Genomic DNA, 27,903 nt, shown 5'->3' on the forward strand with positions numbered 1-27,903 from the left:
AAACAGCACCACGGACAGCTCCGAAGCCCCCCGCCTCTTTAGAAATGGTAAAGTTAACATATTTTGGCATTCCCATGTTTCCACAAGGGTGGCAGAGAGCAAATAATTATTGCAGTATTTTATTGAATTCCGCTAACAGTAAAACGAGGGTCTTTGTGTCCGTGAGCAGACGGTTGCCGGTTTAAGTACCACCATTTCTGTCCCTTCTTTCTGCATTGTACATCACTTTGGTTAAAAGCACCTGCTAAATGAACAGATGTAATGTAAACGTTAAATCCACTAGGTGGCAGAAGCAACAACATCTTGCGATTGCTGTGCTTTGAAGCAAAAGTAATTTCACTGTGTTTTGCTGGTTGGGTCAGATTTGTAAGATAAAATTTTAACTAGAACTTAAAAATTCCAGAAATTGAAATGGCTTCATAAGGAGCTTTTTATGGGAGGATTCGGCTGTTAGCTATTCATGATACTGAAGAACTTCGAAACAACCCAGCTAGCATTGGTTCGTTGGGCCGACGTCGGCTGTTGGTCGTTATGTCGATGGTCAAAAACGGACTCTCTCTCTCCTATGCACTACATTACTGCACATGCACGAGGAGAAGGGAGGGGCACAACATTTTTTATATATATATATGTAAATGTTATCACGTGTAAATTAGACTATTTTACAAATCTTTGTTTTATGTCATCTTATAGTTAATTATTTACTAACTATTTATTTATTTTATTATTTACAATATTTGTAACCTGGGTTACAGACGCGATGAACGTCTGTCGGTAAGCTGACGAAAACTTTCAACAGGATCAAGTTTATTTATTAGACACGCCTTGATAATAGCAATATAATTAAGTGTCTAAATAATCCTTTGAGAGTTTGCATGTTGACCTATGATGAACTCTTTAATTGGCAACTGAGAGTTGGCACAACGTGCATTTTACGTTAGCTGCAGACGCTGAGTTGACGTAACCCAGAAATTGAAAGTAGGTTGGCACATGGTCCCCATAATGTGCGTGGGACGTTGGTTTTACGTTGGCCACAGGGAATTGCAAACATTTGCTTATCACTACTTGGTTTACTGCACGTTGGGACAACGTGCATTTGACGTTCGCTGCAGAAGTTGAGTTGATGTAAACCCGATGTGCAGATGCACGTCCGGCCAACGTCTGCTAATGACGTTGGGCCGACGTTATGTCCGACGTTGGGCCAACGTTAAATGTTAGCTGGGAAATGCTCTTTGCATTTGTCTTTGGAGCTCATATACTATCATTATGATCGAAAAATAATGGGATTACTTTGCTGAACCTGAACGCATGGAGAGTCATATGAGGACGTGACTCTTGCAGAAGGAACCTTTTTTTTATAGCAGAATATGGTTTACAAAAAAGCCAAAACAGAATTGTTGAAAAACAAACACAGTGTTGGACCGAATTACGAAACGATTTTTTTGGTCTCTAGTACACTTTGGGTGTCGTTGCACTTCGCGAGCCTGGTCACAAGTAAACATTGGTAGCACTCCCTGAGACTTTTGATATCTTTTTGTGCACATGCAACAACATTTAATTACTACCGTAAGAATGTCAGTTAGTAACGTGCATCACATTATTTATCTTCATTGTGTGTCTCGTGATTTTAAAAGAAATTCATGACAAACATAGCCCTCTCCTATCCTAGGATAAGCAGAAGATGGATGATTGGAGGTAATGCAAACACTCTTTCATATGAAATATATGGTAGGATTCCTGAGTTCCCTCGGTATAATTTTCAGGGATTATTAATGCATTCAAATAGAAGGATCTTTTTCTAAAAACTTAACATTTCTATTTAAGGCATATATAGAGTGTTTCCTTTTACTAATATTCAATTGTGATGACATATTGAGCATAATTTATCGTACTGTATCGAAATTTATCGTAATGTTTATCTTCATTGTGTGTCCCGTGATTTTAGAAGAAATTCATGAAAAACATAGCACATTATTATATTACTCTTCATTTTTGTTTTCTTGGTGTGTTACGTGCGTTATTTAGCTGAATTTAGAATTCAGTGTTTAATGTTGCTTTTCATAACACGACTCAGTGTTGTGTTTATCCTTGTAGCAGCTGTGTATTTCAGTTCATTGACCCTCCCTGAACAGAGAAAAAAAAGATCAAATTTAATATTTTGGAGGTAAATATTTTTTAAGATTGTCTTCGTGGTTAGCTGGATTGTGAAATTATACTGTTAAGAAAACAACACTGACAAACATAAGACCCATATACACTTTGAGGACAATCCAAGAGTCTGTCTCTCGTGGTTATCTTATCACCCAGAAACACAGTCAGGATTGGGGTCGTTTGCATTCTGAACTCAAACTGGAGGGCATTTCTCCCACAGAAATTCCCTTAAATCTTGTAGTCACAGTTTCTACCCTCCCAGACGCTTTTTTGTTATGCAGTGTAATTGCAGTGTGTATTACAACACACCCATGTAAAGTGCCCTGGGGTGACTCTGCTGTGAAAGGTGCGCATTGAACATAATAAACAAAGAAATTAATAAATAAGTAGTTTGATGATAAAAAATGATTTAAAAATTGTATTTCATTCTTCCGTGTTATCATTTACAGGTTTACAATTTTTGGGTAAACATAACCAGAATTAATTAATCTTGAGTTCTAGTCTTTTTTATTTACATCAAATTTATGTAAATGGTACTGAAGATGTTTTGTGATAATAATAATGTGAGCTGTGACATGTGCTGCCACTGTTCATGTCTGATACATGATGGTTAACTTTATATCGGCAGATAAACGGATGACTGTTACGCTTTTGCTGCCTTGCACTTTGATACGTTCTCATAGCTAACCCCTGGCACATTTAAAGTCATAAAATGATGTCACTCTGCCCATTGGACTGTAGAAAGACCTGAGTAGTGCATCCTAGTTCAACAGGGCCACATGTATTTCTGTGACTTAATTTGTGACGCGCAGTCAGGTAAGTTAAAGGTCACTTTAATTTCTTTGGTAGTGTTTCATTTGAGACGATTTGGAACAGCTTATTTCTGAAAAACTGTGACAAACATTCCTATAAATTTGCAATGCTAGTCACATATCCCAGTAATATCACCAGTATTGGCCTCATAGAGGTAGATGACTTAAGAGGGCAGTTCCTTTAGGACGAATTGGCCGAAGAAGGTTTCATGCCAAACCACATCAGACACATTTGCATTTATATCCAGCTATAACTATATTCTCTCTGAAGCTGCTGATTTTAGTCACTCGTATTTCCTCCTTGTCTCTTCAAGATTTTTGAGAAGTACAGATTTGTAACTTGTATTGAAGCCAGGGAAGTCCCCTTGAGCAAGGTACAAAGCTATTTTTTCAGTAAATATACATCAATCCACGTGTCCCGAGGGTGGCAGAGTGATGTCATGATTAGGGCCTTGATCATACCACTAACCCCACTTGCTCCCAACTGACCCTGCTCTCACTTGTATGTCGCATCCAACAAAAGTGTTTGCTGAACCAAAAAAAAATTTAATCTCCCCATCACCTGTCAGGGTCATAGGCATGCCAGAGTAAATACAGTGTAAAATTGTGAAACGTTTAGTCTCCTAATAATGTATTACCACACACTGTCGATAAGTGCCTGTGTTGTAAAAGGAACTATATGAAAATTAATTTATTCGAACCGATCTGCTTCATGTAAAAGAATTAGCTTAGCAAGTATGTAACATAAATGGTTAGCAACAACGGCTTCACGTTCTGAGGTCAGAAAGAACAAGGCGTCGGTTTATACATGCTTTCCCTCATCGTGACACATGTAACTGAAAAGAAAACACCCATAATAATTAAGTTTAAAGTGAAAACCAACACACTGAGTCTCTCCTGTAGCTGAAGGCACTGAGTGTACGCCTGCTGCAAAGTGGTTTGCGAGTCAGAACTATCACCTTAATATTTCAAGACCATACATCCATCTGCCAACCGCTTATCTGGGTCAGGGCCACACGGAGAATTCCGTACTATCAGCACTAAAAGCCCATCCATGCCATACTATGCTTAACTGTTGACTGCCCTCCATTTCATACTGAAATTTTCCTACTATACCTTCACAGGGTACTGAAATTGGTTATTACTGTATAACTTCATTTTTTCTCGGCATAATTCTTGCTCGTTTTCTGTTATCCTTCCTGTCCCACACTCTGAGCTTTGTTGCCTTGATTCAGTATATCGTCACCTTGGCCCAGATATTTGTCCTTAATATCAGACCTATCTACCAACACAATTCTCATCTTTAAAAGGCTGAGAGAATCATTTTAAATTACTTCCAATACTGATGGGAAAATATGGCAAATTACTGTTCTAAATAAATGTTTACTATTTCCTATTTCACCTACTTGAAATACTTGGGATCTGCCCATTACGTGACCCGTCAACGTTGGTTAGGACGAGGTTGACATTTATTGTTAAATATACTCAATTATTTTTTATTGAAGGCACAATTAATTTAACAGTGTAATTAATGGATTATTTACATATCTTTGTTATCAATGGTACAATGGTTATTATACTGTTCTTTTGTCTGAAAAAATCCAAGATGAATGTAAGAAATATGAATCATTAGAACAAATGTACTAGCATTATTCGTATATGCATGAAGGTCAACATGCTTAGTTGAATTGAACTTCAACCCAATTTGGAGTCACAAATGACCAATTACAGGAAGTTACAATAAGATGAGTCATTTAGCAAAATTTAAGTTCCTTACACTGAGTTGTAGATGAACTGGTGGCTGTCATCCTACTGTCCCCATCACTCTGTAGAATTGCACATCACATTAACTGCATGTGTTTTATTGCTGTTACCATAATCTAGTATGCAGATATGTAGGTATGCATGTATCTGTTTGTCTGTCTGTCTATCTGCGATTTTATTTAATTTAAAACTACTTATCTCAGTTGGAAAGGCACATTTCAGCTTTTTTACATGAAATTCGCTAGAAAACAGACATATAAAGAAAATATTCGTCACAGAGGATGTTTCAATTTCAAAATCATCCTGTTACAGAGAGAAAATCCCCGCCTCGCGTTCATGACCTTTGCTCTAGATGAGTCTGACCTACGAGTCTGACTGTGTGGCGCCTGATCTTGGGCGATTACGTCAGGCTGAACCAAACTCTCGCGAGATTTGAAGTATTCCACCGTTAATAAATACAGCTGTGTATGAAGTGACAAACCAGATTCAGTTGGATGTTAAACTACTGTCTGTCGGTGATCTAACTACGCAGAAGAAAAAACAGGTAAAGTTTCTCTCACTGTTGCTTTTCTTCGTCTGTCTGCCAGCCATTTTTTTGAGTGCAAATGTGCTACGATTAATTTCCGGAAAGGGAGTTAATCATAGTTGTCAAAGTCGTTCAGAGATTGTTCCTTTTTTTTCTTGGTAACCTCCTTAAGTACATAGAAGTGGGGGATTAGGTACTTCCATGATGTGTTTTGTGTCGCTCGTTAATTTTAAAAAAGCAACGTGCTAACGTAGTAGTTCATTAGCTATATTCTTGTTATTGTTGTGGTCGTTCTCATGTCTAATACTGTCTGAATTTCACTGGACTATTTTATATTAAGGTCATGTGCTTTATATTTTTTAAAGGAATTTAAATGGCGTCGATGGAAGTTGTTCCGAGTCAGGTTGGTGTTTTTCTCTCATTTTAACTCGTTACATCTTAGACATTGTGTTATAACGTCTTACCTGCGTGCCTTAATGTTTAGTGTGGTCTTTGATATCATGGTCGCAAGCAAATAAAGTTTGTATCCCGGAAATACCTCGTACTTGTATTTTTAATGCGCAGAGTGTGGTGACCAGGGTGGTCAGCCTTCCTTTGGTGAGCTCCACCTATGATTTGGTGTCCAATGTGTACTGCAACACGAAGGACAATCACCCGTACCTCCGATCTGTGTGTGAGGTGGCTGAGATGGGGGTGAAGACTATTACGTCTGTGGCCATGTCCAGTGCCATGCCCTTCATTGGCAAGCTGGAGCCCCAGCGTAAGTTGCAAAAGTGTGTTTTTTTTTTTTTTTTTTTGGTGGAAGTACATGGTTAATCCCTTATCCCTTGTGCAACATGAACTTTAACCTAGTTGTTTCATAACCAAGTATAATAATCTGTCTACTGTGCATGGATGCAAAATTTCACTATAATGTAAGCATCCAAGTTTAGAAGAAAATTGTGTCCTTCGAGATTTTCTTTGTTTTAAAAAAAAATTCCCTTTTTACATGTTTCTTTCATTAGTTGCCATTGCGAATGACCTTGCGTGTAAAGGTCTGGACAAGATTGAGAAGTCCTTGCCAATCCTTCATCAGCCATCAGAGCAGGTATGAGATGACCTGGCAGCATATAGGACCACTCTCCTCAAAGACCTAGGGGGTGTTCCACGAAGGAGTGTTTTTCAGTTAGCTAGGCAAACTTAAGCTAGACGGCATGATTAACCAATAAGAGTTTAGGTTATGAGCATTCCTGTGGGACATTTAAGCCTTCTAGCTTAAGTTAACCCAGCTAACTGAGAAATCTTGATTTGTAGAACCTGAGTCGTCCTGATCTCTATTGGTATAGCATTTTTATGAACTTGAGGAGCTTCTTGTCCCGTACATAATGACTGATCTCCCCATATAGTATTGTTGCAGTGTGTGTATGTGGGAGGATTTCTTGATTAATCCATTTTTGACAGTGTACTTTTTTTTTTTTTTTAAATCAGATTGTTGCCAATGCTAAGAATGTAGTGACTGGAGCCAAGGAGGCAGTGGCAGTCACTGTAGGTGGAGCCAAGGATGGTGTGTCCCACACCCTCACAGGGGTGATGGACAAAACCAAAGGGGCAGTACAGGATAGCATGGAGAAGACTAAGGCCATGGTCAGTGGTGGTGTCAACACGGTGATGAGTAGCCGTGTGGCTCACCTGCTGAGCACAGGAGTTGACGCGGCACTCAGCAAGTCAGAAACCCTGGTGGACCAATATCTTCCACTGACTGAGGAGGAGTTGGGTGAGTAGTGTAGTGTTGTCTTGCCTTACTGCTATGACTAGAATCTACTTCGCCCCCCATATCCGCTGTTTTTGGTTATCCACGGCTTACTGCTGTCTGGAAAATCAGTTGGGGAAAATTCCATAAATAAATGGTTTGTAAGTTTCAAGTGAGGACTTGTTGAAATCCACCAGCCCAGTTGCACCCAGTACATGACTCATCTCCCTTTGTCCGCATACCCACACTACCCAGCAGAACAGATTTTTCTTGCTGTCATCCCTGGATGGCTTTTCTTTTTATTCCTCTATTGGCTAATTTGGCTACAATGTCCGAATTCCTTTAATTCTAGAGTACAGTGCTGTATAACTTGCTATGTACGCTTATTACTGTATTTAATGTCTTATTGTGTCTACCAATTAAACCTTAACATGTTATCAAATTGTTATCTTGGGTCTGTGTGGTTTGCCGCTGTTTGTGGTTTCGGCCATCTGCAGTGGCTCTTGGAATGCATCACTCACAGATATCCGGACACTATTGCACGGCTGCTGTGTTAGGCAAGCTTAACTGTTCATTGTGAAAATGTAAGTTAGACTTTGTGTGGGAATCCCCTGCTGCACCCCCAGCGCACTGCTAATCCTGCCAGCTGCTGTCTTGCAGAAACGGAAGCTAAAATGGTGAAAGGGTTTGATGCAACCCCCCAGAAGTCCAGCTATTACATACGACTTGGGTCACTTTCTGTCAAGTTGCGCAAGAGGGCCTACCATCAGGCCATAGAAAAGGTGCGAGATACTAAACAGAGAAGTCAGGAGTCTATCTCGCAGCTACGTAATACTGTGGATCTGGTAGGTCTTCGTACCAGTTGACATGCGGCGTGTCTGTGTGTGTTGGTCTGCTCTTGACTTCGGCTTAGATTTGAACCCTATAATGCAGGGGTCACCAACATGGTGCCCCCAAGGACTGCATGAATCGCCCGCGAACCTGTTCTAAACATTTGTCATTTTCACATTTATATAAAAATGTCGAAGAAATCATTTAAAACATGCTTATTTTGCATGAAGTTTAGGAGGGCGTTTCAAACTGGTAGCCCTTTGTATGGCTCAGTAACCCTAAAGTAGCTCTCGGTTCCAAAGGTTGACCCCTGCTTATAATGCTTTTCATCTAAAGTTTGAATTGGTCCTACTTGATTGCCCTGTCTCTCCGTTAGATTGAATATGCACGAAAGAATGTGGACGATGCCAACCAGAAGCTACATGAGAAGTTCAGCTCTTGGGTTGAATGGAAGTCAGATGAGCAGAGTGAGGGAGACTGGAATGAAGCAGAGGTAATGCAACTTTCTGCATCCTTCCGTGTTGGGGAGGTGTCCATTAGTGGAGAATGACTGACTGCAGGGCTGCATTTACCCTGAAGGTTTCGGGGTTCGTCCTTAACATAAACCTGAATGGGGCGAGAATGTAGCAGCACACCTTGTATAAGAGATGGTTGATGTCATTAAGGTAATGGGATGTCTGTCATGTCGTTTTTCTTCAGCACATTGAATCTCGCACCCTGACCATTGCCCGGAACTTGAGCCACCAGCTCCAGACCACATGCCTCACCCTGGTTTCCAGCCTTCAGGGCCTCCCCCAGAATGTGCAGAACCAGGCGCTGTCTGTGGCACGCTCGGCCTCTGAGGTCTATGACCAATTTAGCAAGGCCCCCACCCTTCGCGATGTCTCTGACAACATGCTGTCCAGTAGCAAGGCACAGCTGGGCAAAATGAAGGACTCCCTGGATGGTATCATGGACTATCTGGTCAACAACACGCCCCTCAATTGGCTGGTAGGTCCTTTCTACCCACGGATGACCCCGCCTCCCTCCAGCTCTCAGGCAGTTGGACAGAAAGAGACCCCACCTACAAATATGGAAATGAAGCCATTGGACTCTAACAACTAAATGCCTTCTGCATTTGTCAAAGCCTCGCTTAATCTACCTTATTCCTGCACTAAATATAGCATAAAGCAAATGTCACAGTAGTATTTCAGAACATTCCATTACCTTTGAAGCTAGCTGACACCAATTTAATAGCTCATAGCGGGTACTCGTGACTACGTGTGTCTGGCTCGTGTCTTGTTTAATGCATAGAATTAACAAAATGCAGAATTTCTCATGGGTGCAATTAGCATTTTTGTATGAAATTGGCATGCCACATTGTATTAACTTCCACTGTAGGTTTTGTATGACTTTCATAATAAAGAAGGAAGTATGTTAGTACTTGTGTGTGTTGATTTGTGAGGTTGGAGTAATATAACCCGAGGGCAAGTGTAGTTGGTATACTTCTGTAGTGTGTGTGTGTTAAGCGTACTTGTGTGCTACAACGCACAGATTTGCACTTCGCTGGGATCCATTTGCTTGAGGTTTGGCTTTGTTTCAGTCCTAACTAACCAGGAATGTTAGCGTTTGCCTCCTTAAGCAGGCATGAAGGATCTCTGGCAGAACAAGATGTCCTTCACTCCTAGTGTTCTTCCATTTGACAGGTGCCTGATATAATCATCACAGACCTTTCCTCTGAATCTGATGAAAATGAAGACCATGAAGTGACTAACGACCTTATCAATGCACAAAGCCTACAGCCCATCACGAGTATGCGGAATTGAAGTGAATAATGCAAAGTAACCCCCCCCCTGGAATTTAGAGTGTTTCTCATTTCAACTTTTTCAACCATCCTTTTGGAATGTCTCTCAATAAATCATTATAAAGCAACTGTTTTTTTTTTTTTTTTTTCCCCTTTTGTGGTGAAGTGTACATTTAATCAAGGACCTTCAGAAACTTATTCCCCCCCCCCCCCCCCCAATTATGGAGCAATGGTATGGAAGCACATTGCTTGTTCGGAATGAGAACTTTTAGTAGTAGTGCATTCAGTTCTATAACTATGTATCCTGAGTACTCATATTCATTTGCCAGCCTGCCACTTGCTGCCTGACAGCCTAATACCAATATCCTTACCCAAGTTAGATGGCTCATTGAAATTGCTGGAGATCAGGGTGGTTAATGCTAAATGGAAATATCCAGCTCAAGTTCACAAGTGAGTAGTTTTCTGTAGAGCTGATTGTTTATGGATGCAATCTGGGGTAAAAGATGACTAATCTGATAACACTTAGTCAATTTTAAAATGTACACAAAAATGGTTTAAAATTAACGGAGTACTGCGATGTGAACTAAACCGCTGCAAGACTCCACACTAGCCTCATCTACCTCTGACTTTATCTTATGTAACAGTAGATGCTCATGATTAGAAACATTTGGGCAACTCATGATTTTTGGATCTAGCATCAGATTCAAGTCTAACATTACAGTGATTTGTGCTTGATACCACTTCATTAGTTTTCAAACATCCCATCTTGATCTTATCTTGAATCAATAGAACTTGAAGATCTTAATCTCCGTAAAAGACAAAGACTGTTTCGGGATCAGAGCACAGCGCCAACCAGCAGCCCAGACACCTAGTTCTGTTGAAGTTAAAGGCTTTGCCCAAAGGTTCAACCGTGATATTATTGCTCTGGTGGCTGCAGGGTTTGAACATGCAATTTTCTGGACACAAAAATCATACCTGTAATCCTGTACATATCCCCTTCAAATGTATTTTACAAAAACTCAGACTTCAACCGTGAAACCACAGATTATAAATAGGTGATGTTCCACAAGCTGAGTTATCCAGGATCCTCCTGACCATTTTTTATTTCGTAAAAAGAGGGTCATTATCATTTCAATATTGCCTTGCACAAGTCATACTCTAATACAACTCAAAATACGGATAACTAAATTAAACGGCGATAAATTAACGTAGTCGTTTATTTTTATGATTAAGCAGGGATTAAATGCCCTCTACCGTTGAATTTGTGAATAACTATCTTTCAATTCGGAAGAGCGCCATCCAGCGTCATGGCTATCCCGTAACTGTTTTATTAGTAATTTTTCTTACACATTTGCATACAAATATGTAGCATTAATAATACTAAAATATTTTAAGCGATTGCGCATTTAAATATAGCTAGATGAAAAATCGTTAAAGTATGACATCCTCAAACTAATTTAGGGGTAGGTCATTTAAACATGACGTCACATTTCAAAACTGCATCACGTGTGCGCGCCGGAATTAGTCGGGGAATAAATTCCGGGCCATGGGACTCGTTGAATGGTTTTGGCGGTTTCCCGTTTTAGACCAACCCACTTTTCGTTTTATTAAGCGTAACGTGCGGATTCGTGTGTTTTTGTCATTCTTGTTTTACGTCGGGTATATGGAAAGTAAGGAGAGCGTATGATGTTTGGTTTAAAACAGCTTTTAAAATACCGTTAATTCATGTATGTTTAGGCGAGGTTCTTTTGTTTAGTAACGACTGAACCGAAGTTCGCTATATAGCGGTTTTTAGCGGAAACACAACTCGAAGATGTTTACGTGATGGTCTTGTCTATAATTTTTGAAGTTCTTGAAGATGGCTGGCCTTCAAGAAAATTCGAAGTATTTGTGGTGGGCTCTTTTGAGCCTTGGGTTCCAACCCGAAGCTGCTGCAGCCTCCGCGGGGTTTAGCAAAAAGAACGTCCGTCACGTCAACTTGGGGATGTAAGTAGGTGAATGTTCTATGTGCAAACAGAACCGTGCGAAACGCCATCGTTTATGTTAGGACGCCGATCAGTATAATAGGTTAAGAATTATCCAGTTGTCACTTCTTGGATTTCATGAATTCGTGCCGATGATCCGCAACTGGCGTCGGTTTTGCTCTATAGATTTTGACGTGCCCATCACCGTAAAGAATGTTGTGCATTATGCCGAAAATTAACCGATGTTCTTTTCCTCCTTTAACCTCAGGAGTATGTTTGAAAAGCCGAACAAGGACGCCTTCTACGTTGTCACTTATTTTTTATTTGAGAAACTTAATCCAGGCCGTGCTCACGAGTTATTCCGGTGAGGTGACTAGTATTTTCCGATTTATTTCAGTTACAGAAAAATATTGGTGCTCCCCCCCCCCCCTCATGTGCGTGTCATTTTCAAAACGTGCAGGTATTGCTGCCCGATCTTGGACCGGAAGGCAGATGCTGAATTTCGGAAGGTGACTTTCGCTTGGCTCCGCGATATAGCGGTAAGGATACAGCCTCTGGGTTGTCGGGCTCCCTAATTTTATTAATTATTTATTATTCTGTGCCGATCCTAATCCCATCCTTGTGTCTCCTCAGGCAGAGTACGGGAATGCTTTCCCTAAAGTCGTGGCGTCCTTGTTCCTTTCCCCAGGAGGACTAAAGTTCATCAGTCTGATGTTTCACTTGGCCAAGCATGTCATGCTGCAGGAAATGAAGTCCTTTTCCACAGGTATTCGTCGTACTAGTGTAGTGTTCAGCCATTTAAGCATTCGGCTGTATTGTGAGTTTCTATAGGGTTTTTTTAAATATTTTTTTGCCGAGGTTTTCTTTCTGTCTTTTTGGAATAGATGGGTGGGTCCCTGAATCAGTGGTGACTGAAGCTAAGTCTGTGGAAATGGCAGTGAAGAGGTTTCAGCTGGTGAAGAGCAGGTTTCTCCGGGCGGCTGTGGAGCAGGACTGTGTTATTCAGAGCTACCAGCGCAAAGCACAGTACGTACTTCCTACTGGAAGGCTTTGCATGGGAGTTGCTTATCCACTGCCTTGCCTTATGTAAGATGAGGAGAGGTCTGCCATCCTCAAGTGTGTGTATGTGTGTGGGTTTTATCACTTTTCATTTTTTTTAAGCATTAGGAAGTTGAGTGGACAACTATAAATGAGATTTAAGTCAAATAGAAACAATCTTCCTTCATCACATGGAAAGAGTATGTAAGTGCAGGTCTGACATCTCGTTAACTGGTTGTGTGGTGATGGCAGAGTCACATTCTAGGCTGTCTTTTAGCTTTAAATGCAGTAATGAACTGTTTCATCCAATGAGACGTCAGTATTCCATGTCCCTTGTAGAATGTCTTGAATTTTCTCTGCTGTTATAACTGCTAGAGGAGGTAACTTCGATGAATCGGATATGACATTTTCTTGCTAATAGAGGTGCAGTATTGGTAACCGTACTGTAGATGTATCTTGGCAAAGAATATTGAATGCATTTTAGTAAATGTTAAACACACATGTAGAAAATCTGCAAAAGTTTGACTGTGTATAGATTTATATGCAACTCGTCAGTTGGTGAAAATAGGTAGATTCACTCACCAGGGTTTTTAAATTTTTTTTTTTATTTGTAAAGCATCAGTCATTCATCATGACAATCTGAGTTTAAAAGTTCTTGATTTGCTTTTGTCCCAGGACTCTTGTGAAATCCATAAGAGATCGGAGAGCCGAAGAAGCGAAATATGACGACTTGCTGAAGTAGGCTTGCCTCTGTCAGCCTAATGAATCGAAGCCAATATGGACTTGGCCTGTATTCTTTCAGTTCTATTAAATTGCTCTTCTTTTGTAGGACATATGAACAGGAAGATGAACAACAGAGAAATATTCTAAGTGAGAAGGTTATAAAGGTCAGTTTTATGAAGTTTATTTATGTGTGTGTGTATGTATGTGTGTGTGTATAATAAAATAAGTAATTGGAATGAATGTTATTGATCACAGAGAAACTATAGAAATTCTATGTTTTTAGTGGTTTGTTTTTGGGCCCAATGCACCGGGCTGAAAATGTGCTGTTTCCAGGTTAGGTCTTTGTGGACAAATGTTAACAAGATCCTATCCAGCCTGAAGGAGGAGAGGGCAGTTGTGGACAGCGTGGTCAAAGGAGATGTTGATCAGTATGTTCTGGATGGGACTGATCTTGCCCTTAAAATCCCAAGATGTCTGCTGGATCAGATTGAGAATTCATGTCAGATGGTGAGATGTTGTGGGTCTCGGGGTTTTGAACTTTTTTTTTTAATAGCCACCGACATCTGATGCAGGCTCATCTTTCAGCAGTGTCTGTGGTGCTTTGAGATTTACTGGTGCTGCCTGGTCTCCATACTGGGTTGCCCCATTTCCAACAACAGATTTGGGCTGTTTTGTTCTAGCTTTGTGTGTTAACTGGCTTCTGAATAACTCACTTGACCAAATTTTATGGAAGTTGCTTGAAAATAGCAGAAATTTTCGTAATCAAATCCTTAGACCTTACAATCCTTTTAGGTCAGTGGTGTCCAATCTTATCCGGAAAGGCCTGGTGTATATGCAGGTTTTTGGGGTAACCTTTAGGTCAGGTGTTCAAACCCAAGTGTGAGGACTCTTTAGCCAGTCAGTCTTCTAATTAGTGACCTAATTGGGGAGTTGCAGTGAACCCGCATACACACCGGCCCTTTGCGGATAAGATTGGACACCCATCTTTTAGGAGATGAGTCATGAATAGCTGAGAATACCCATTCATGACTGTTGGAAGGATGGTCGAATAACAGTCTCCTTCCCATGTCCTAGTCAAGTGCAGGGAATGTGTATGAAGGAGGCCAGCTCAATGTTCTCAGTTTGCTGGAGCTGCTACGGGAGGCCTTAGTGCTCTTGGAGCAGGAACGCTTACAGCTGGGAAGTTCTGCCCCAGAGTTCAACCTACAGCACTTGGAGGAGCAGGCCTCGCTCCTAGGCCGAGCCTTGGATGCCCTGCGCCTCACAGGGTAAGCAGACTGTAGGTTAACCTTGATGGCTGAAAGCGGCCGGTGTGTGTGCGTGCCAGTGAATAAACCAGTAACCAAATTCTTGTATTGCTACCCCTCTCAGTATTGATTTTTCAAAATGGGTTTTTTTTTTTTCCCCCTTCTCCCACCCCTCTCCTCCCCTCAGGCGGAAAGTAACTAAGGAGGAGATCCCAGAAGTAAAGGGATCTATTCAGAAGATGCAGGAGTTGTGGGATAGAAAGTGGGCCGAGAGCCTTGGTCGGACACCCCTGCAGTCATTCCTCACTGAGGACCCTGTGAGTAGTGTTCTTTGCCAAGCTTGGAAACCCTGGATTTGAGGGGAGTGAGTTTTCTGATGGAGGTCTCTTTGCAGGCTCTGAAGTTCCTATCACCAATGGCCCCTCTGTCCTTTGAGTCTGAAGCCGGCTTGACGTCCTGCATCTTCTCGCAGTACCCAGCAATGCTGCCTGGTCAGTGTAACCCATGGCAAACAATGTTTTCTGAAGATTCAATTAAATCTGTTCAAAATATCTTATTTCTGCTACACAGATGAATTGCCTGCGCAACAGCCAGTCAGTCGTGGTCCAACTTCTGCAGGGAACGTGGGCAAGAAGGATCGTGCTCCTGAAAGGTAGTTATGGGTTATATTGTGGATCTGATGGACAAATACCTGTACTGTTGTGGGAGGGTGATACTCGGGCATTGGTTTGTATTGTCCTGTCCATCACAAATCCTCCCTATAGCATCTCTGCCTTTCTTTGACTGCAGTTGGTAGTGAGAAATCATTGCAGTCAGATACAGGGCAGATACAGAAAATATTTATTTGCTGGTGTAACAAGCTAAATTCCATATTTGTAATTTCAGCTCTTCTGCCACGGCACCAGCGAACAAGTCAGTGGCTCGTTCAGAATCTTCAAGACCTTCGACCCCCTGCAAGCCACCTTCTAGCCGATCCACACCCTGCTGTAATCCTTTACCAGCTTTTACTCAGGTAACTTATTTGTGCCAGAGGCTGATTAGATGGTTGTGATATTTTTGAATTTTTTTTGGGCAGATGCATAATGTTGTCAGACGCACTGATCCAATATTCAGATCGGTATTGGCGTCAATAGACCTTTTTGACAGATCAGGTATTGGTCGTACGTGACCAGTCAGTCTGATTCTTTAGTTTTTGGCAGTCTGAGAGCTCTCATGTTAAATCTGTTTGTGCAACCAATTGCAGAACAGCTCTCTCCCATTTTAGATGCTTTTTCTGGCATTCAAGCTGAACGGTAACACTGCCACTGGGTGTTTAGCACAGTGACATCCGTCTGCCGTGATGTCGTGCACATACCCTTCGCTGTAGGGGGAGAGTAAGAACGTCAAATGTAACAATCGAAGTATTTCACGCTTAACAACTAATAGCATAGTGATTTTGGAATCTTTCTAAAGTTTTGAGACGTGGGAGTAGCGTTTAGTGGAAAATCCTAAAAGCGCACACAATTGTGACACCGCAAGTAATACTCAGATCATCCATGGCTTTCTTTGTAACTAGCTTGGTCAGTTGCGCCCTCACTGCAGCTTGATACATGAGGGGCTGCTTTCGCAACAAATGCAAGTGACGCTGTTTCAGTGGGAGAAACTTAAGCATTCGCCACTTGTGTATAATTCAGACTGGTTCAAATTAACTGCAAATCCCCCAGAAATGCTTAAAAGGTGGAACAGTGTGTTATGTGTTTCTAGTAGTCTAATTCAACATCTCTAGTATGCATTTTTTTTCACGTGTGTTTAGGTTTAAGTGCTTTTTTAGCTTTTTACTGTTATCAGAACTGAATGTGGACTGGCCCAACCCTACTGTCTCGGTGCCTAACTGAGTACATCGCTCCATCTTTTTGTAGACTGGTGTGCTGAAGCATGCAAGCGTGAGGAACACGAGACCCCGGGTCTCTGGTGCTAAGAAAAAGGCCGTGATTCTGGATCAGGAGTGTGACAGCCTTGCTGACCAGGTATGTAGCTACTGCTGGGATTTCCTCTCTCCCCCCTGTAGCTTAAACCTGCTTTATATTAAAATGTTTTAGCTTCCCCCCCCTTTTTTTGTAGGGTTGATGTACACAAGGATTTGGCATATGAAGTATCTGAGGTATCAGTCAAATGAAACGCTGCTGTTACTGAGTTCAGACTGCCTGTGCAGTACTTCTGAATTCAGTATTACATGCATAGACCTCGGTCTTCTGGTTCTTAACCTTGTACTAGTCATGTTGCCATGGTCATTGGTCTGTTTCCGTTTATTCACTGCTTTGCTCAAGGCCAAGGTGAAAAGGTGCACGTTTACTGAAAGGTCACAAAATGCTGCAATATGAAGTCTTAGGTTGTATTGCTAGATGTTGTGTAGCCCTAGTATTGCTTGGACCCAAGCAAACATGCATCCCAAACATGTTTGTGCTTTTTTTTTTTTCCCTCACTTGCTTCTGTCCACAGTGACGTACATCTTCTATATGTAACATGAATCATTTGGACTTTAGCACTTGGGAGGCTAGAGAAACATGCTTGGCTGTTTTGGGAGTGGTGATACCCGGGTTGGCCTAAGACCTGGTCTGCCTGTCACTGACCCTCCCTATAGCATTCCTGCTCTCTGATGACCGGGGCGGATTGAGGGAAACCGCAACGGACAGATACGGGGCAAACAAACCCATGTAGCCCAAGTGTGCATTTTAGTTTCGCTTCCTTGTTCTGCTTATTGAAGACTACATCTACAGCAGTTCAGACTTATTGCCTTGGTGGCAGAGCCTTTACTGGGACTAGGCTGTAGGGATTCTGACTAAGCATCGGTGGTGGTTACAGTGTTCGCATCTGTTACTCGCATTTGTAGTTTGCAGCAGCTGTCACTGGCGGCTCTGTGGATAACGGCATCAGGGGCCTGGATCTGGAGGACCTGCTCAGCACCCTGTCAGACCCCTTCTCCACCCGGAAGCAGCTGCCTCGCACCCCAGAGAGCCTCAGTAAGTCTTCCCTTTTCCAGCATTTTCCCAACACCTGCTGCTGACTCGTTGTGTAGGGTGGAAATAAAGTGAGCACGAATGGAGTTAAATCTGCCGTTTGGCAAGCTTGCCGTGACTTCGATTGCTAGGCTATTTTTTAGTCATGAGTGAAACTAAATGAGTTTAATGGGGGTGACCGGCTTGTGGGTGTTTCTCAGTCTCTGAAGTGAAGCGCTCCTGGAAAAAGGCATTGGAGGAGGGCGAAGCGGAGAAGACCCGTCTCTCTGGGAGGTTTGCTGACTGCACAGGAAGGAGCTCCCCTGCCAGGCATGAAGCTCTGCAGGCTGCTTGTCCCAGCCTAACTGAATCCCTTCTAGGTGCAGCTGTGGCACAGACACCAGAAACTCCTATTCATCAGGCCACGGAGTCCTTGAATTCCACCTTGCCCTGGGACAGCGTGCGGGCTTCCTGCACCCAGGCTGATGCCAATGACATCGTCCAGTTTGGGATAGCCAACGAGACCATGCCTGACCTGCTGGGTGACGAGAGCCTCGGCTCTAGCAATGGATCCCTGGAGGACGACGGTGAAGAACCGGCTTTCCCTCAGCTGCTTCCGAACCTTGTTGATTTTGAGGGGGAGCTGCGGCCTGCTTGCGATAGACTCGGCAAGATCCGGGAAGCCTACGGCAACATGTCTTACCAGGAGGACGGGCAGCCTCTAGAGCTGCAAAGCCCCCAGCAGGGGAGGGCAGTCAGTCCAGAGGAGGCAGACTGGAAGGCTGGAGACAAGGTCTTCTCCCTAGATTTGGATGCGTTGGAGAGTCCGTCTCCCACCAAAGGTCGGTGTAGCCTTCCCAAGCTAGTCACATTCTCTCCTTTGGATGATTTTTAGCTCCTTGGTAAGTTTAGGGAATTTACTTGCCGCATCCACTTGTGCATTGACACTTGATATCAACGTCTAGAGCCACTAATGGCTTCCATATTCCTTTAAATTTTTATTATTTTTTCCCCCAGATTAACCAGTGCTTCAGGCTGCTGCCGCTTTGCCATTTTGTTGTACATACTACAAAGTAGCTTTAATCATCTTGACACCTTTCTTCAGTGTTTTTGAAAATGTAAATGAAATGGAAAATGAGCTGTAGTTTTTAAGCAATCGAAAACACAGTCTGTGTTTGAACCATTTGCTTGCACACTGACTGAAATCCTCTACTAACGAACATGAAATTAAATGCTGTAAATTTTATAATAAAAATGTAAATAAAAATTGACTTCGGGGAAGGTGGTTTGCCTGGGTTCATTTTTGACTGCAAGGTTTTGTGCCAACTGAGTGTCCATATTTTTAAAGGACAGTGTGTGTTTCTCTTCCCCCCCCCCCCCCCCCCCCCCCATCTCGGCATTCTGTATCTTTTATTAACCCCCATGTAGTTAAATCCGTAAATGGTGACATCACTCGCTATATTGAACGCCTTTAGAAAACCATCTAGTGTAGGTAATTTGAAACCTAGGTGACCCAGCCTGGGTGAGCTGCCATCCTGATGGATTTATGCACGGCCTTGTTAACACTGCCCTTTGTATTTGGCTTGTTTCTGTCTTTATTTATTTTTTTTTAGCTCACCTATTCCAATTGTGCATCTGCAGTGCTATCAGTTTGTAGGGGTCTGCCTCAGGCTTTGTCACTTACTATACACATAAATTACCTGTTTGGGGGGTGCCTGAGCATGACAAAGTTCCCCTTTCGATAACTATCGTTTTGTGTCTATCGTGGATGAGCCCTCCCCCCATATTTCAAGCACTTGCCCATCAGTGTGTGCACCTCACTGTATAGGAGAGAATATTCGTTTGCCTTCTGTTTCGATGCTGAAGATTATATAATCTCATTGTGTAATCCCAAATACCCAACTGTAAATTCAGGTTGGGTTACGGCTGGATCGGGGTATCGTTACTTAAGTGGAAACCACTTGATAGTATTTAGGATGTTGTAATTGTTGACCAGCTATTCTTTAAGTACGCTTTACGTAATTTTGTTCAAATGAAACTGAAGCTGGATTATTAAGTTGTTGTACATGAATGCCACAGTTTATACTCTTTGCATCTTCAATGTTTTATCATTGAGCCTTAGATTTTATTAGGAAATGTAGATCTTTGGGGCATTGTTTTACATGCATATTCTAGTTGGCTTTTTTTTTTTTTTTTTTTCCCTATACGGTGGGTGTTTGTGGTATGTTTCCATCTATAAATCCTTTGAGTAGACATCCCTGTTATCCATAAGCCTTATGTTCCAAAAATAGTGCTTGTTTAAATTACAGGTGTAGCTGAGCAACAGACTATATAGTAAATTCTCAAGCATAAGGAATGTAATTGACATGACATCTTGGCATTTAATTTTTAAACGACCACTTGTGAATACCAGTAAAACCTAAAATCTTTCATATAACTAAACCTAGTTAAACAATGGTTTATTGGATAAAGCTTTTTGTATTTGTTCTTCAAAGCTGGTTTGGATAATATTTAGCTTAGAAAAAAAAAGATGTTTGACATCCCCCTTGTAATATATATTATGATTCTACATTTAAATGCAATTGATGTCTGCTGAAGTGTATATAAATTCTGCAATTGGGGGGATGAAATAGGTAACTGTGTAGGAGATTGTGAACTGTGTCCTCATCTAATTCTACGTAACGTGGATCACCATGAGAGTGTGTTGGGAAACCATTGTCATTGATTTATTAACCACTAAAGCAATCAGTGTATTTGATACATTTTCAAAGTCAAACACGCTGATGACCAAGGCGCTACATAATGAAAGATTGATTAATAGGAAATATAAAAGCACTGGTTGGCACTGATCCTTCTCTGCCCCTGGGGAAACGGAGTGGAAGTAGGGATGCATCTGTTGCGCAACGGGACTATGCGTTTGGGCCTGTTTCTGAAGCCAGAGGGCACCAAAACCCGACGGTGAGCGCTCGGCGTTGTCGGCGCCCGTCACTGGGCTTCTGGGCGGCTCAGCCCCGCCTCCGGCAGCGCTCTCAGAAGAGTCAGAGAGCCATCAAAAGCGAGAAAAAGGCGAACATGGCGCCCGCTTTCGCTAGGGTGAGCGCAACAGTGTAGCCGACAAGTCGGAAACTAAGTTTCCACGCACGCCTGGAGTGCATTCACCGTGCTATCCGAGTGAAGTGTCCGGTTACCGTAAGGGTTGGTAAAAGCAGCGAGTCGCCTGGATGTCAGCGATCTTTCCTCTGGCGACGTGAAAACTGCTGGTAAGTTACACGCGTTTAAAGGTCTCCGGGATAGATCACTACTGTCACTTTAACTAAATGGCACAATCTAGTCTTGAAGAGGTCGTGATCTGTCACGGGGGCGAATTAAAAATGAACTTCGTTGTGATGTGGCGTCCTCCAGCATCTGTCGTCTGACTTCTTGGGGGCCGGTTTGAGATGCAGCGCCGGCTTGTTTCTCTTTTGCACCCCTGGTTTCGGAAATGCACAATCAGTTCTTCCTAATCTGAATGATAAGAGTTATTTCAGTCGTGTCTGGAATATACAGATGAAGTTATAGATCTGAGTGACAGAGGTCTAATTTAAGGATGTGGTTCTTGATGTGATGATTTAAAAGCTGGACAAGTTGTTGAACGAATCAAGGTATGCATGTGGTTTGGGTGTGTTTTCTATTAACGCCGGAGTTACTGGCGGTGGTGTGACTGAAGCAGAAACAGACTGAAAATGAACAGGATCTTTGAAATGTTGACATTGAAAATATCAACATGTGAGTGGTTGCAGCTAGGTTATGGCAGGGATCTTTAAGTAGGCTACATTGGCACGTTGATATTGAATTACCTTACTTATGGAAGGTAGCGTTTACCTCGTATTAGGAAGCTAATCTCGTATTAAAGTCATTTTACGTGATCCCACACATTGCTAGTGTACAGGTCGCAGTTTTGCAATCGGGTGCCATAGTTGGCATTGACAGCCAATTACCCTTATATAGTGTTTTTTTGTAAGCGTGCCAGACTACAAAATTAAGGATAATTTGGGCGTCTGACTGTAAACTATGACGCGGTCGCCAGCAGCTTTCGACGTTGCATATGCAAACGAGCTTTATCGCCTTTACTGCGCGCCGTAATTAACCCAGCGCAGCAAGTGCTGTTCACACTGCGTCTCTACCCTGCTGCCTCCCTCTACTGAACGTTTTGTAGTTTTCCGTTTCTACGGAGTGAATTCGCTTTCTTGCGAAATTGTGTCCCCGACATGAGGAATGAACTTAAACTTTCACGAAAGCCGCCTGGCGCCTGCGGCTGATTTATCATTTGAGCTTAAGGCTATATGATACATGACTCCGCTTTCTCGCCGTATTCCTCGCTATGGGGGAGGGTAATAATGCTACCTGTTTGCCATCATGTGACATAAAGATCAAAGTATTCATCTTCCAACCACTTATCCCGGTCTCGGTTCAGGAGCCTACCCAGGCAGCACAGGCTGCAAAGTGGGTATGCCTTGGGTGGGATACCAGTCTGTCACCGAACATGTGTGTATATAGTGAGCAAGTACATAGTGAGATGCTAGAGAGATGAGTTGCATGACTCTGAGCTACATGAGGAAAATAATGTACACAGATAATTCCTGCATGACCTGGGGAGAATACATAAGTTCCACACGCACAGAATGAAGTTGGGATTATGACCTCACACTCTGGTGGTGTGAGGTAACAGCAATTTTAGCCACTATGTCGTAGTTCCTCGACTTATCCGTATAAATGTATCATTAATATACACATTTTCTGGGAGACGCAATGAAATCTTCCAGTGTGTTCATTTCTTTTTGCACACGATCATAATTTGCATGCAGTTGTTGCAGTGACGGTTACTGGATGCCTCGCGTGGTTACCCCGGAAACCCATTTGTTAGATTTTATTAGGTACGTGCTGTGGTTTTTAAAACCACTCGCAGTGCAGGTACTCCACTGTGAGAGCCCTGATGCAATTGTGTCAAAATTAGCTCCCTGATGTGTAGATGTGATGTCTTGTCATACTGTGCAGGGGATCACAATTTGTGTCTGTAGCAGACAGTGAAACTTAACTCAACTGTGTAAGGTCATTCTTTTGGGTGTAGGACTGTATACCTTACCTCTGGGTCCTGTGTAACCTTCGCTGATTGGCTCTGCTCAGGTTAATAGCGTTGACGTATTGTTATACAACTTCCAGCACGTATTTATATTTATAAAGTTTACGTTTGCCAGCCGTTACAGCAGAAAGTAACCGAGCTCTGTACACTGCATTTGCTCTCTTTTTGTCTGTAAACCCGGTCTGATTCAGCCTCTACCTGAAAAATAAAACTTAACATGTACTTGTGAACCACATACAGCCAGAGGAAATCCTGTGACACTTTTGACAGGATCAGTCAGAAAGCTGCCCACGTGCACCTGCTTGTCAGTGAGACAGATCAGCGATGCAGGTTTTTTTTTGTGACTTGTCACAGAGCGCTGGATGCCGCCTGGTACTTCGTGGTATATAAATTGATGCTGAAGTTAGCACAAGTCGCAGGATCCCATAACTGTATCGTTCCCGCGCTGCTCTGGGTTAATATTTTGAATCCGCCCTGATGTACTTGAACCACAGTAGACCATCTTTTCTGGTCAACAGACGGTTAAGACCTCCTTCCCATTGTGGTGATGTCTTTATAATACCTCCCACGTTGTTGTTATCGCTGCATATATAAATACTGAACGGGTTTTATTCTTGGAAACGAGTGCTTATAGCTTGGCTGTTTATTCAGCTGGATGTTTCACAGACGATATTTCGTTGTAGAGCCTTCCTTAGGTTCTTGAACCAGAATGTGTCGGGTCGCAAGTGGAGCTCCAGCATGACACCATCCGCAGCCTGCTGCTCTGGCGGTGGTACTTTCCTGGACAAAACATTGTGGCAGATGATGATGTAGGGGTGGCAGATGGATGCCTTTTGGGGGCTTTCGACCTATCTCTGCTGCCTGCCCCCATTGGCATCTCCTAGACCACATCTGCTGTTCACAGCGGGTTAGTGCCTGACTTTCTGTGCAAGTGGAACCTGGCTTTTCGGTCCTAGTGTCCCTGTGGCATTACAGAGGGGTTGTTGCGCCCTTTAACCCAGTAATTGGAATGTGAAACAAATTATATAAGATTCTATTTGAACCCAGCAGATTCTGATCTTTGATACTGATCAGTTTCAGTTTAAAAATTGAATTTACATACTGAGCCAAAACCTAAATTCAGGGTGGCCTCTTCATTGAAAATGTGACGATGAATATTAATGTGGAAATGCAAATTCCTGGAATGGCGTTGTAGCTCAGCAGTTAATACTGGTGCCGCACATCCTGATGGTTATGGGTTTGAATCCTATCCCTTAGTTCTGAGTTTTTTCCGTCTTTTTTTCCAACTTTTTATCGATTTGAGTGGTGACCATCTGTTTTGTTGTGTGTTTTTAGCCAAAGCTCACAAAAGCAGATTCTGCGGGAGCAAACAAATCTGGACTCTGTGTAAAACAGTTTTTATCACAATCTGAAGGTCAAAAAGTGAGGTTTTCCCAGAACACTTGTTTTCTTGCGTTTTTTTTCCCACTTTTTTTTTTGCAAACAGATGAAAACACAAAACGTTATGAGTCGCTTGCAGTCTTTGGGTTGAAAGATGAGATCAGGAGGTAAATAGGACTGACAAGAACAATTTTCATATCAAGAATAGCTTTGATGTCGTGTGAGGTATTGTCAATGCCCTGCTTTATGATCATATATAAAATGATGCTTTCAGAATATACTCGGGGGGGGCTGTTAAACATTCCCTAGAAGTTTATCATTTACCTCAGTTCCTCTTTGAAACATGCTGTTCCTGAAAACAGTCGGTCCCTTTGGTGGGATTAGTGCCTGAAGGCCCTTTGAGCCATTTTCTGGTAGAAATCATTTATCATCCTGCGTGTGTGGATTAGGTTTATATTACATTGTGGGAACCAAATGTCCCCCGCAGTGTGATAAAAATCTGCTATTTTGATGTTGTGGGGACCATATTTCAGGTCCCCACAAAGATCTGTGAATGCAATAAAAAAACTGAAAGTCTCCTATTTTGTTTGGTTACTTATGGTTAAGGTTAGGGCTGGGTGGGGGTTAAGGTCATCATGTTGGGATTAGAGTTTTGCCCATAGAAATGAATGAAAAGTCCCCACAAAGATATAATTACAAGTGTGTGTGTATGTGTGTATGATTGCACTTCCTGTGTGCCCCCCTTCCCACCCATTCTGGAAGCCTGCGCTTCTTTGCACACTTGCAGCAAGCTCTCACACGCTGATGCTCCATGTGCGTCACACGCAGCCTTGCCGGTTCCTGCCCCTCCTTGTAGCGGGGTTTGCCCCAGTTGGCTTGGAGAAGCCTCTAGGGCAAATGGCAAATAGTGTGACTCAGTACTTGGGAGAGGTTGAGGTCATTACCATAAGTTGAAGGGACTCCCTCTGATGTACTCTTCATCATTTTTTAAAGATGGTATTCTCAAACCTGCAGAGATCCAGTTTGGGGCTGCAGTGTCATCGAGAGGAACACTGCTTCAGTGCGCATGAGCATTGATTCTTCTGTCCTCGCCTAAGACTGCAGCACGAAGCTTCTCTTGTTCTGAGTTTTATGAGCGTAGCCATGCTCCCGTGGAACATCAACTTGTGTTCCACTTGCTGGCTTTGCGGCAAAATCAAAGCGACTTTGATTGGTGCTTGAACTGGTGCTTTACCAGTTTTGTTCATTTAGTACAGCTGTTGTGCTTAGCTAAAATTACAGCTCTGACAAGTAGGTGTTGAAAATAAGGATCCACCCTTATCTGCATTATGGAATGTCAATATTTACAAAAGAACATCATAAAATTTTACCTGCAGCCTATGGTCACCCTCTCTTTATATATTATACGCACTTTGAAAGTGCTGTTTTTTGACCATTTTCCTTCTGAAACTGACAATGGTGAACCCTTAGAAGCAATAAGCCTAATAGCATCGCTGTATCGTACGGACACTGCATCACACTTTATTGTTACCAAGTCTTTTGATTAATGAGACTTGGGTATTTTTTTTGGCCAGGGTGTGTGTATCGGCTGAGTGTGGGGTTGGGCCCGGGACCGTCTCGCGCTGCAGTAAATCAAAACAATCCCAACACTCTGTCTACACCCTCGTACAATGTCAAAGTCCAGTGTTCATCAAAATGCCGGTTTGCCTTGGGTCGATGACTCATTGTCACTGACTGTAAGGTACCTTTGTGTTACATTTGGTGGAGACATACCTTAGTTTTGCAGTCATCTTCTCTGAATTTTTCGCAGTCACGCGTATGTAATTCATATATATATATATATATATTTTTTTTATGAATCACGTGGGTGTAGGCATTGGGTTTATTAAAGGTGTGTACTTTCCTTGGCAGGTTGCAGCTCCATTGAGATTTTATTTCCCTCTAAATGTCTGCAAAGGCCTACAAAGCCTTTGGCAAAAGCGTAACGTCTAAAATGACCCAAGATGGTGTCCGAAGCAGTCCGGTTTTCTGTATAAAAAAAAAAATAATAACTTTAATTCCCCTGGCTTATTGAATGTACCCACTCCTCAAATGTGTTGTTATTTTCAAAATATATTTTCTTTTCTCATTTATTGATTTAATCCGTCGCTTCGCCAGTAGATTCGAGCAGGCACGCTGTGTGGGCACTTTGTCTGCCAGGACCCGGTTGCTATGGATACCCTAGTGTTTACCTGCCCTTGCCATCAGCAGAGAGGACTTTGCCTCCCTCTCACACTCTGCCTGTGCTCTCCCCGTTCTCCCGTTGTGGGAGGGGGGCTGAGCAGTATCCCCATTGTAACATTTCTCTCTCAGATCTTCCCACATCTTTTCTATTTGTTTATTTCTTGTTTAGCGACGTAACTGCTTTCAGCCCCAGTAAAGCCGACCTCTGCCTCGGTTCCTCAACCCTTGTTCATTAACTTATTATTTTTTTTTAAAATCTAGACAATGGAACTAATTATTTCAGATGGTTGGAGCAAATGGTGCATTATAACCCACCCCCCCTTAGAAATTGAATTTGGCACCCCTGTTTTTAATCCCTCAAATAGCTTTTTCGCCCCCGCTTTCAGAGGGTTGGTACCCCGGAGGGTCTTGTGTGTTCCCTGCCAGTGGAATGTGAACTGTCTGCCGGCCTTTAGGACAATAATTAGTGAGGCACTTAGTATGGTGAATTAGGCATTTCGGCTGTGCTTTTTCATTCTGCCCTTGGTCGTACAGGGATTTCTCCACATGTTTCTTCTTGTGATGTTTCTGTCCGCTCCATGGTCTGAATGTTCACTTTTTTTTTCTTTTTCCTGCCGGAGGGGTCTTTCCTCTGAGTCAGCTCTTCCATGCAATAGGTACATAAAACCCGTAACATAACTCCGCCGTCCTTGATGGCGCAAGATATCGGTAAGTTTCCAGAGAAGCGGGATTGAGGAAAAGAGAATTGCGCTCGCCTTAAGACTGTAGGTATGCTTTTGAAATCTGATTGGCAGCTCGGTATTGGAATGATGCGGCGATACATTTTAAAGGATTCGCGGCGGGAGTCCAGATCTTTTAACTTTGATGTATCGAGGTTGCCATGCAAGATTTGTTGTTTGGCTGTGGTGCGGGTCCCTTGGTAACTGAGAGGGCAAGCCTAGACAGGGGCAAGTCCAGGATTTTTTAAGGAGGGGTGGCTTAAAAGAAGCACTTTTTTTTTTTTTTCTCATACCGGGGGGCCAGCCTTATCATTAGCCAATGATATGTTTCAAATTTGTAACACTCTATGAACCAATCAGCTGTGGCCAGTGCCCTGACGCCTAGTCCTGGCTTCCTCCTGAGAGTGCAGCACCCCAATTACTCCAGTGACTCTGTCTGCCCTCCCTCCACCTAAATTCACAGACAGTCTAAAGTGTGGTGTGATTAAGAATCCGCAGTTTGGTTTATGAGCTACTTAACTGAATGAAGCAATGATGGCCCATAGGGGGGGAAATTCTTGTCCATTCAGTAGCAAGTACGTCGAGCCTGGATGAACATAGATATAGTGCAAAAAAAGAAGTTGTAGCGATGCCTCTGAGTGTGCTGTATGACGTCATCCAGAGGGATCCCGCCTGGTATCAGACAGGAGGGCGTTCCCTGATCTATTCCCTAGGCTGGACTTCTCCTGCTCCACAGTGTGTTTGAAGAGCTGCCTGTTAACGAGACGGGATGTTGCTGCGTTAAGTGGTGCGTTCTAAGCGCCTTTAATCGCCCCCTGTGCCCTTTATCATGTCCCTGTCGGAACCCTGTGCCATCAGGGGCTGATGTGACTAATGAATTAGTTTGACCTTTTGGGGAACTGAAATGACTGTTTTGAGT

At 42.6% G+C, this 27,903-nt stretch overlaps 3 protein-coding genes and 2 non-coding genes across 9 annotated transcripts in view; all 5 read left to right on the top strand.

Moving 5' to 3' along the window:
• The first annotated feature begins 5,126 nt into the window (after window positions 1–5,126).
• plin2 (perilipin 2) lies at window positions 5,127–9,724 on the top strand. 4 transcript variants are annotated; one of them, XM_048971013.1, is made up of 9 exons: window positions 5,127–5,271; window positions 5,619–5,656; window positions 5,818–6,013; window positions 6,258–6,340; window positions 6,721–7,006; window positions 7,643–7,764; window positions 8,190–8,306; window positions 8,513–8,803; window positions 9,499–9,724. In XM_048971013.1, the coding sequence occupies exons 2-9, from the start codon at window positions 5,627–5,629 to the stop codon at window positions 9,616–9,618; spliced, it is 1,245 nt and encodes a 414-aa protein (XP_048826970.1). In that variant the 5' UTR covers window positions 5,127–5,271; window positions 5,619–5,626; the 3' UTR covers window positions 9,619–9,724. The 4 variants fall into 4 exon arrangements, with proteins under 4 accessions (XP_048826970.1, XP_048826968.1, XP_048826971.1 ...); XM_048971011.1 differs by having other exon boundaries at window positions 5,129–5,271; window positions 7,643–7,827; XM_048971014.1 differs by lacking the exon at window positions 9,499–9,724 and having other exon boundaries at window positions 5,129–5,271; window positions 8,513–9,235.
• Window positions 9,725–11,124: 1,400 nt separating this feature from the next.
• Window positions 11,125–18,824, top strand: haus6 (HAUS augmin-like complex, subunit 6). The gene is made up of 16 exons (XM_048971455.1): window positions 11,125–11,582; window positions 11,829–11,924; window positions 12,021–12,099; window positions 12,194–12,326; window positions 12,445–12,586; window positions 13,274–13,336; window positions 13,428–13,485; window positions 13,655–13,828; window positions 14,396–14,589; window positions 14,756–14,885; window positions 14,963–15,059; window positions 15,139–15,220; window positions 15,454–15,580; window positions 16,467–16,574; window positions 17,438–17,567; window positions 17,765–18,824. Exons 1-16 carry the CDS (start codon window positions 11,455–11,457, stop codon window positions 18,436–18,438), a joined length of 2,415 nt encoding a protein of 804 aa, XP_048827412.1. The 5' UTR covers window positions 11,125–11,454; the 3' UTR covers window positions 18,439–18,824.
• Window positions 15,271–15,401, top strand: LOC125705531 (small Cajal body-specific RNA 8). Its single transcript, XR_007381644.1, has one exon. It is a non-coding gene; the product is annotated as a small Cajal body-specific RNA 8 (non-coding RNA).
• LOC125705530 (small Cajal body-specific RNA 8) lies at window positions 17,126–17,257 on the top strand. Its single transcript, XR_007381643.1, has one exon. It is a non-coding gene; the product is annotated as a small Cajal body-specific RNA 8 (non-coding RNA).
• A 1,743-nt stretch (window positions 18,825–20,567) lies between the features above and the next one.
• Window positions 20,568–27,903, top strand: part of LOC125704460 (DENN domain-containing protein 4C-like) — a 38,345-nt gene continuing 31,009 nt past the window's right edge. For both annotated transcript variants that reach the window (XM_048970022.1, XM_048970023.1), the window contains exon 1: window positions 20,568–20,803. The gene's annotated coding sequence lies outside the window, so the exon portion shown is untranslated. The remainder of the gene's footprint in view (window positions 20,804–27,903) is intronic.

The sequence above is a fragment of the Brienomyrus brachyistius genome, chromosome 12 (genome assembly GCF_023856365.1).
Source record: "Brienomyrus brachyistius isolate T26 chromosome 12, BBRACH_0.4, whole genome shotgun sequence".
Lineage (NCBI taxonomy): Eukaryota > Metazoa > Chordata > Actinopteri > Osteoglossiformes > Mormyridae > Brienomyrus > Brienomyrus brachyistius.

Excerpts from the sequence above, each read along its gene's own strand:
- plin2 (XM_048971011.1), top strand. The coding sequence starts at position 5,627 with ATGGCGTCGATGGAAGTTGTTCCGAGTCAG. Across the intron at positions 8,307-8,512 it reads GAGACTGGAATGAAGCAGAG|CACATTGAATCTCGCACCCT; the intron begins GTAATGCAACTT and ends GTTTTTCTTCAG. Across the intron at positions 8,804-9,498 it reads ACACGCCCCTCAATTGGCTG|GTGCCTGATATAATCATCAC; the intron begins GTAGGTCCTTTC and ends TCCATTTGACAG.
- haus6 (XM_048971455.1), top strand. The coding sequence starts at position 11,455 with ATGGCTGGCCTTCAAGAAAATTCGAAGTATTTGTGGTGGGCTCTTTTG. Across the intron at positions 13,829-14,395 it reads TTGAGAATTCATGTCAGATG|TCAAGTGCAGGGAATGTGTA; the intron begins GTGAGATGTTGT and ends CCCATGTCCTAG. Across the intron at positions 14,886-14,962 it reads CATTCCTCACTGAGGACCCT|GCTCTGAAGTTCCTATCACC; the intron begins GTGAGTAGTGTT and ends GTCTCTTTGCAG.